Source organism: Heptranchias perlo, chromosome 1, assembly GCF_035084215.1.
Source record: "Heptranchias perlo isolate sHepPer1 chromosome 1, sHepPer1.hap1, whole genome shotgun sequence".
Taxonomy (NCBI): domain Eukaryota; kingdom Metazoa; phylum Chordata; class Chondrichthyes; order Hexanchiformes; family Hexanchidae; genus Heptranchias; species Heptranchias perlo.
In genome coordinates, this window is record NC_090325.1 from 115,112,303 (window position 1) to 115,121,020 (window position 8,718).

General features: G+C 38.8%; 2 protein-coding genes across 4 annotated transcripts in view; one reads left to right on the forward strand and one right to left on the reverse strand.

The window, feature by feature from the left end:
• LOC137325263 (coiled-coil domain-containing protein 158-like) overlaps positions 1-1,358 on the forward strand; it is a 137,979-nt gene extending 136,621 nt beyond the window's left edge. For all 3 annotated transcript variants that reach the window (XM_067990146.1, XM_067990155.1, XM_067990164.1), the window contains exons 24-25: positions 835-936; positions 1,198-1,358. In XM_067990146.1, the coding sequence (XP_067846247.1) occupies positions 835-936; positions 1,198-1,274 (179 nt within the window). In that variant the 3' untranslated portion in view covers positions 1,275-1,358. The remainder of the gene's footprint in view (positions 1-834; positions 937-1,197) is intronic.
• On the reverse strand, positions 690-8,256 carry stbd1 (starch binding domain 1). The gene is made up of 2 exons (XM_067990196.1): positions 7,944-8,256; positions 690-5,912 (listed from the first exon to the last, which is right to left on the reverse strand). Exons 1-2 carry the CDS (start codon positions 8,200-8,202, stop codon positions 4,978-4,980), a joined length of 1,194 nt encoding a protein of 397 aa, XP_067846297.1. The 5' UTR covers positions 8,203-8,256; the 3' UTR covers positions 690-4,977.
• Positions 8,257-8,718: the final 462 nt, after the last annotated feature.

Sequence of the window (8,718 nt, forward strand, 5' to 3'; positions counted from 1 at the left end):
TCATGCCTCACCCCTCCCTATTTCTGTAATCTTCTCCAGCATTATACAGGCAGACACCTGTTTAAGTTAGAGAAATGTTAGGAAAATTGGTTAAATTCACCCTCTTGCCTTATAATTGGCCTCATTGCACTAGTTAGTTAGTCAGTCTGTCTTCTGGAAGATAGGAGTAATGTGCATGGTCACAGCAACAGTTCATGTAACATGACAAGGCCCAGGCCATACTATCACAACTAAATAATGGGCAATGAAGAGAAACATCTGATTATAAGCCAAGAGGCCTGTTTACAGGTTCCACATTACTGTGGAAGAGAATATTTACTGTTCATTTGAAATATGCAAGATACCTAAAAAAATTAGTGGACCAAAACTAAGGTTGACAAATCTACTCAACACTAAGTTTTGAATCCAAGCTAAAACACATGCTCTAAAAGATGGTGTCTTCAGCAAAAAAAATGGTTGCTGAGCCATTAGTGCGCACAAACTGCAGTACAGAGAAAACATTACCCTCCTCTACAGTAAATTCAAGTGATTGAATGGAGTACAATAAGTTTGCAAGTTAAATTAGGTCAAGTTAGTTGAACATTAAAAAAAAAGTACTGACAGGATTAAAGAAAAGCTTGCATATGTGCATCAGTATTTAGATTGATGGGTATTAGAAATAAGGATTTTCAATAACCACACCCACAATGATCCTTCCAAAGGAAGAGCTTTACTCCTTAGTAAGTGATTCAAGTTCTACAGAGAAACACCTTTATCTGTTGAGGAACCCACATACATGTCTTATCAGATGTAATTTCAGAGGTTATTAATTAACTCTACCTATTCTCCCTTCAGGTACTGAACAGATGGATGTTGCAGGACAGGCTTGCAAGAAACTGCAGAACAAACTGGATGGTCTGCAGAACCTGGTGGAAGATCTTCAGCTGAAGAATCATGGTATAGTAATACTTACAATTTACTCATTTCAAAATATTGATTAGATCTATTCTGTGCATCCCCATTAAGGAAAGCATTTAAAGTTGTTAGAAATAAATTTCCACTACATTAAAAGTGGAACCTTGAGAGCTTATTTTGGTGCATGCTGCCAGTAATGAAGTTTTTTTTGCTGTTTGTAACAAGTTTATGGAGGGTTTCATTCAAGTTAATACTTCAAAATCATTACAGAATCTACAACATGTTAAATCTTTTGATTTACAGAAATGTCCTCCATGATCAGAAGCCAAGAGAAGAGGATAAAGAGAGTAAAAGACAGAGAGAAGATGCTAAAGAAGTGAAGTGCACATTTCTGCATTTTATTCCCTTATGGTGTATGGCTTTTGACTCACTGCAGTACACAAATAAAATCTGCTGCTATTTAATGCCTTATGAAACCTATTTTATTCAATCTACTCAGTTGCAATTAACTGGGTAGATAATTGGGAGAGGACTAAAATATACACAGGACATTTAGGAGGACATCTTTGTAGCCAAGTAACTAATACGGTGGTGTTTTGTATTAATTTGTTTGCTTTAAATACTTCTATATGCTAAACTGATCACATATGGAATAAGCAGAAATGGTTTATTGTCAAATCAGAACTGAAGTCACATATACTAGTGGACCGAGAGAGAGAGAGAGAGAGAGAGAGAGAGGGGGGGGGGGGGGGAAGAGGGGGAAGGAGGAGGAGAAGAAAGTCAAGCAGGCCACACTTACTGGAGTATTGCTTGTGTCACTTCCATATACCACTGCAGCTAGTTACAAATGCACTGTTATTGTCATCACATTCTGTTTAACTCAAGAAAGTGAAAATGAACTAGAGTTTAGGCAGTAATTAGCATTACAGATTTGGTTTAAATGTTAATACAACAGTGAGTAATAGTTTAAACTTAAATTTGGGAGGTGCTGTTTAACCAGGGCCTTTATGCCATAAATGGTAATTGACACTTGCTAGTTATCTACTGTTGGTAATTATGCACAGGCTTGTGTGCAGAATAGTGCATATTTTTTAAAAAGCTATTGGTATAGACATTACTCATAATTTGGAAAGAGCCTCCATTTTCTATTAGCCAGAATATTTGTAAAAGGCATATTCAACTTGCATTTTAAACAATCAAGTAAAATTGACAGACTTGCACATTAGCATGCTTTAAGTATTTTGGCAAGAGAAAATTCATTCCAGATAGTAAATCTTACAAGCAAAATCACAAGTCAATACAGTGTACATATTGCACATGGCTGCAGATTCAGTTCTTGGTCAGACCATGCCATATAAAATTAGAACATCTACAGTATGTAAAAGTTCAGTATAGATTTAATACCGAAACAGGAAAGCACAAGCATTAATCATACCAGTTTGACTAATGGGAGTAGAATTTAGCCACAAGGTTGTCACCAGATGCAGAAAAATGCCGCTACCCACTTTAAAAGAAATGCAAAAATAGAAAAAGTTTTAGGGTTTATATGACTGCCTCTAAAGAGAATTGTTAATCTCAGTTATACCACTCAGGAGAAGGTGCCAAACAGAAGCAAGTCACTTAATCACAGGAGAGGAAAATAAGATTAGTTCACTGTAGGCCACTCATCCTCAACAGCTAGCCTAAATCCACCAGCTCAAGTATGGATTGTGTTTCTTGGAGCAGGAGTCTGGGGGAGGGTGTTTAAAAAACAAACTATGCCTGAGAACAGTGAGCAGACTGGCCTCAAATGTAAAAAAAGGACAGATCTGCAACAATTGCTATCAGAACAGACAGATGGAATTGGAATACAGGAGGTGCCCAAATACCAAGTCTGGGAAAGAAAACCAGCTTTGAACTGGTCTTGCCCGTAACAGGTGAAAAGAACTAAGAAGTTAGATCTGTGCAATGGGGGAAAAGGTTGTAATAACATTGACCCTTTCAGTACATTATCATTCTAATGACCTGAAGTGTAGACTCTTAAAAAGTACTGTGCCTCCTAAAAATTCAGGTAATGCTGGAACTTGCACACAAAGACAGTACAAACTCAATATATTCAGTCCTAATGGTGGTAGACTCATGTTGCACTACTGAACATGCTGTAGTTCACTTGTTTCAATATAGTGGTACATTTATACAATTTATAAAAATACAATCAGGTCTGACCTCTGCACCCAGAACTGTTCTTGTTTAGGGTAATGTTATAGTGCAATGAAATTGGAAAGTGGGAGTGCACTATGGAGCCTTAACTTTAGTGTTGTGAATTTAAAAAGGGCACTCATTTATCTAAAGTTAATAAAACTTGCTGCATTGTAAGCTTAGAAATCTTATACTAGATTAGACATTTGCTATGGTAATGTATTACTAAAGTCTGTCCTCAAGTCAGATATTAAAATTTAACAAGGTGGCCAGTGTCTATGAATTACACTTCTACTCATTTTCAAAGGGAAAAATCAATACTTTTTAAAAATGGTAAATGTAAATAGTTTACTCATTGTGCCATTGATTATTTAGCACATGCCTGAAGGGAAGCTTGTGTTTTTCCACTACCAGAAATATGGCTATTTTCTGTAATGTTTTCTAGGTAGGAATTAGTTAACTTTGTATACACAACTTACTGAATTTTATCTCCCAATAGGAGCTAGAGATTTAAGTTATACTGAATGAGGAATGAAAATTTGTTTGAGCACCCACATCACTATCAAGCACCTTCTGTCAAATCCAAAGTATAGCTACTCCCTATTCAATCCCAGATTTATTTGAACTCCAACCTTAACCAACCCCACTGCATTTGGCAAATTGTGGGCAACTTTGTATTTAAGCACTAGCATCCAAATTGAGATTATTCAAACTAGTTTCATACAAGACTTAATCTCATCAGTTTAGGGTAGATTTGACTACAGGTTCCATACAGTGCAACAGCACATACCATTTACTCCCTTTTGGTATTTAATTTAGAAGCAATGATTGTATTCAAAAAAAAGTGACTAGCAGAAGAATGATTACACTATAGGAAGAGGTAGCACCAGTATGCCACAAACAGAAGGAAATAGCAGCATATTACAGATTTAAATGATTGAAGGGCTAAATCTGAGTAGATTCACAACATGCAAAGCATTTTTTTAATATAAAGAAGCTTTTCAATAAATCAATTTTAATGTTTAGTTTTAGTTTTAAACATTGCCCCTCTCCAAAAAGTGAATATTCCTTCAAGTAGGAAGATAGATACAAAACACTTGCTTTTTAAAAAAAGTCTGTACTCTAATTACACTGTCCACACATTCAAAGGCTACTGCTCCACTGGTGTCTATTTCTATATCCAAGTGTGACATTACATTTTTGAACTGCACAATGTACAAGCAGCTACATGTTTTCTCATAAGCCATACCATTTGACTGGGGTGGGGGAAGGAAAGTCAATACATCTGTTTAAATATCATTTGAAAGCTCAAAACTTTCACCTGAAAGCAAATATTTATTGAAATCCTAAGAAAATGTACACTTATTTTATATATCTTTAAAATTAAAACCATTTCCCACATGCAGATAATAGAAATGGGTTAAAGTGACCTAATTCCCAAGGGCAGTAATTGTTATATTACACCATTAAAAATGTATGGTCAATCTCAGCCTACTGCATGTTCTATGCTTATTTATTTAGGTTAGCTGATTACCATGGGAATCTTCCAATCCAGGAGAGGCTATGGGAGGGATGAAGGAGGAAATGACAGTTAGGGATCTATGTAAAGCACATCCCAACAGCAATTACCTAAAGGAGAAAACAGTCAACCTTTAGCAGTGAAAATTCTGGCACCCATTGATCTAAATTGAAGCACAAAAATAGAAAGACGAAAGAAAAACAGCTGACATTTTAACTATTAGAAATTAAGACAGTGGAAAGAAGAGGAGCTACATAATCACTGGAGTTCAGTTCCTTTGAAAGCAGTTAGTTCAGTGAACTCAAAGCTCTTATCGAACTCCATTCTGCAGTGCTAATCAGTGCTTTCCGTTTTGGGCATTACATTCTGCAACTTCTGCTTATGATTCAATGGTAACCCCAGCACTGATATACTTCTAAATCTTCATTGCCAGTCTCCAGGTGCCTATTGAAGCATTCCTCCCACCGCTTGATCTTTCCATTTTCCACCATCACATATTTCCACTCAATTCTGGAATTCACTGGGAGTGGAATGGAACTGGACCAGAACCCATCCTTGTTTGGTTTCAATGGTACATACTTCCCCCACTGCCCTAGACACTCATGGTTTCCTGTCACTGCAATAATCTGAGAGTTTGAGTAAGTAACATAATGAACATTGAAATTCACAGAGATATTGTTGAGGGGCAAAGGAGACACTGCAGCAACTTTCCTGCCAATATTTTCAGGCTCTGAACTTACATTTGTTCCTTCTGACTCAGCATGAACCTGCTCTTTAAAGATTTCTCTTGCTTCATCTCTTTCCATTTCAGTTTTAATAGATTTCAACTCATTAAGCAGGTCAGCCTTACTGTCACTGATGACAGTATCAGTCATCTCACCATTATTTAGATAATCTGATCCACTGAAATTCTGATCAACTGCTGAAACTAGATCAAAAGCTTCATCCTTATGGTCAGATTTTTCATGCACCTTTTCAATACTGATAGTTGATGTTATTGTTTCACAAACATACACCTTCTCTTCAGTGATGCTTCCATTATGGACAGTGGCTTGCCCAACATTGACTAATTGAGTCAACTGAGTTGGTATTTGATCATTCTCACAAAAATTCTTCATCTGTCTGGAATCAAGTAGATCCTGCTTATTTGACAATGCAGGACTGAAGTCTGTGTCTCTCAGATGTGTGACCATTGTGTCTGAAATATCTTTAGCCTCCAATGGATCAACTTTTTGTTTGGCTGGAGATTGCTGCACACCAACTCTTAACTCTGTTCCCTTGATCTCTGGTACATGGTCCCTTTCAACATCTGTAGTTTCATCTGTAAAGAGATGAAAAGACCAAGTTTTTCCCTTAATACTTTGCCCAAAATTGTCAACAAACAAACACATGGAAGTAGTCAAACAATCTAACATTTTACTACAACACAATTCATTTACAACATGGACCTGATTTAAACAAGGGAAAGCTATTTGATAAGGTTTCTACTTCAAGAATAAATTTACATGAGCTAGTCTGGAATGAAATGTCGTTCTATTTCAAGAATGCTTGGATAGCTTAAGTATCAATTAAAATTGGATTTTTTTAACAAACATTACTGATATAAAAAGATGAAAGTGTGGACCTTTAATTCATTAAATACAAGATTATTTGTATAAAAATCCATCAAGTGACAGATGTACAATATACAAAGTTCTGCTTTGATTCAGGCAATTAATTCCTACAACAGGCTCATTTGCTAGTACAAGGAGCAACAAATTATTGTTATGGAAGAGGAAGAAATGCAATTCTAATCTGTAGGAGAAAAAGAGTCCCCTCCCTACATGGAGGGCTTTAAAATCACAGAGCTAAAGTCAGTGAAAATTGCCAAATGTAAAGCAAGGATTTCAGCTGGAAGCTACTAGTCAGCATACAAGTAATTTGACACATCCATGTACATAAGTGGCCTGGAAGAACCTTTGGTAAACCACATATGCAGATCATCCTGTCCTGAAACAAATATGATCTGTGGGCTAAAACTTGGTACATTATTCATACCTCTAGTCACACAGCTGCTGAAACAGCACCAAGCTGTTAAAAAGACACACTGCTTCCCAAACTAATAGCCCCCATGTGTTTTGTTTGGGGGGGGGGAAGAAATAGTCCTGCTATCACTTATGACAAATGTATATTCTACTTTTAGGAACATACAGACTAACAATTGCTCTTCAGTAACAATACCTATTGAGCAAAAATACAATTAGGGTTAAAGTTTAAATTTCAAGTTTAAAAAAAAGTGAACAATGCTTGTTGGGGGGGGGGGGGGGGGGAGGAAAGAATCCAGCGGTATTGTTTTCATACCAGTTCACTCTGCACACTGCATAAATTTTGCAGCTTTTGAGAAACAAACAAACACTCACTTCTCAAAGGTGTGCAATGTTCGCGTGCCGATTTGGCGCAGTGCGGAGGCGGGAGTGTAGGAGACATTGTGGACGGTCCTTGCATGATGCAGCAGGACAGGCGGAGCTGATCGGACGGCCGTTTGATGGAGTCACCCCTGCTCAATAGTTCCTAATCTCTTCAAACCAACGTGTAATTGCCAGGTAGCGTACATTAGGATTTATTCAGTTATCTGACACCTGTCCAATCTTGAGATAACTCGATATTATACGAGTTACACAAATTCACGGTGAACAGACTGACAATGTGCTGCAGATTCCCAGTTGCATACACTTCACATTAAATACAGGTTATCGTCCAATAATCTCAGTTGCCGACTGTTGATTTTTTTTAATATTTAAAAAACCCATCTTGTTTAATTTTTAAAAAAGTGACCGGATAATGCAAATATGATCAAGTGTTTGTGTACTTGTAAAATATTCTAAAGATTGACCTATCCCAGTTTTATTTCATCACCAATTACAACTAGAAATCATTTTACAAAATTGAACGCAGGTAGAGACTTGGGATCAGAGAATTAAGCACAAGCCCTGTGCTGTGAACGTTAAAGAGTAACAGAGCAACCCCCTCCCTGAAGTGTACGGAAACAGTGGCAGATTAAAATCACAATATTCCCCAGTTGATCCTGCAATGCTCCGAAGGTTAACTTCCCGCAACAAGACAGCCGCCTGTAGAGAGCTGGCAGCAAGAGGAAAGGAGAAAGTGCAGAGTCATGGATTGAGAGAGGAGAGGAGGGGGGGGGGGGGGGAGAAAGAGGTTGGAAGCCTAGCAACGCCTGTTTTAGGTTGTTTGCAAACCAGGTTGGTCAATAACAGCCCAGCCGACATAATATAACCGCAGTTAAGAGAGACCGCAGCGGCTGACTCCTTGCCCAGACTAATTAACTCAATGTAAACAGGTAGTTAATGTTTACCAGCACTGTCCTTCTGCGAGCTCTCCGTCTCCTCTGGCCAGCTGACCGTGTCCTTGTAGCTGCTCTTCACCCGCCCGCGGTCAGTGTCCGGGGAAGCGCTCTGGAACCCGGCTCCCTCCTGGGACTCCGGGAGGTCTGGACTCGCGGTTCGGTTAAACCAGACCCAAGTTGCCAGAGCGACAGCGAGCGCCACCGGCAGCACTACCCACACGCTGCTAAACATCGCAGCCATTCCTTGCAGGAGCAAGTCTGCTGCCATCGCTGTTCATTCAACACACACCCGCTCCTCCAGGACTCCCGCTTCACTCTGATCCTTTTCAGCTCTTGCTCTGAACCAATCCCCCAACCCGGCACCGCCCCCGAGCCCGCAGCCAGTCACCGGGCCACTGCGCACAAGATTTTCATTTAAAGCTCTACTGTTCCTCCATGGACAGATACCCGATAGGGGTAGGCTATTCGGCCCCTCGTATCTCATCCATCTTATGAATGAATCCAAGGTTTTTTTGCTTCCAAAAGACCATTCCAAACTCTTTGTATGAAGAAGTTCTTCCTAACATCCTAAGTTGCCCTTTCATCAGCTCTAACCTAGACCACACTTGGAGCACTGTGCACAGTTCTGGTCTCTATTATAGATGGGCATTGGAGAGGGTGCAAAAAAGATGCACAAGGATGATACCACAACTGAGAGGATAACCTTATAAGGAAAGGCTTGGGCTCTTTTCCCTAGAAAAGAGAAGGCTGAAGAGTGACCTGATAGAGGTCTTTAAGATAATGA

What these genes read in the sequence shown, in the direction of transcription:
- stbd1 (XM_067990196.1), bottom strand. Translation starts at nt 8,202, where the DNA reads ATGGCAGCAGACTTGCTCCTGCAAGGAATGGCTGCGATGTTTAGCAGC. An exon ending in CTCGCAGAAGGACAGTGCTG is followed by an intron (nt 5,913 to 7,943) that starts GTAAACATTAAC and finishes ATCTCTTTACAG; the next exon opens with ATGAAACTACAGATGTTGAA.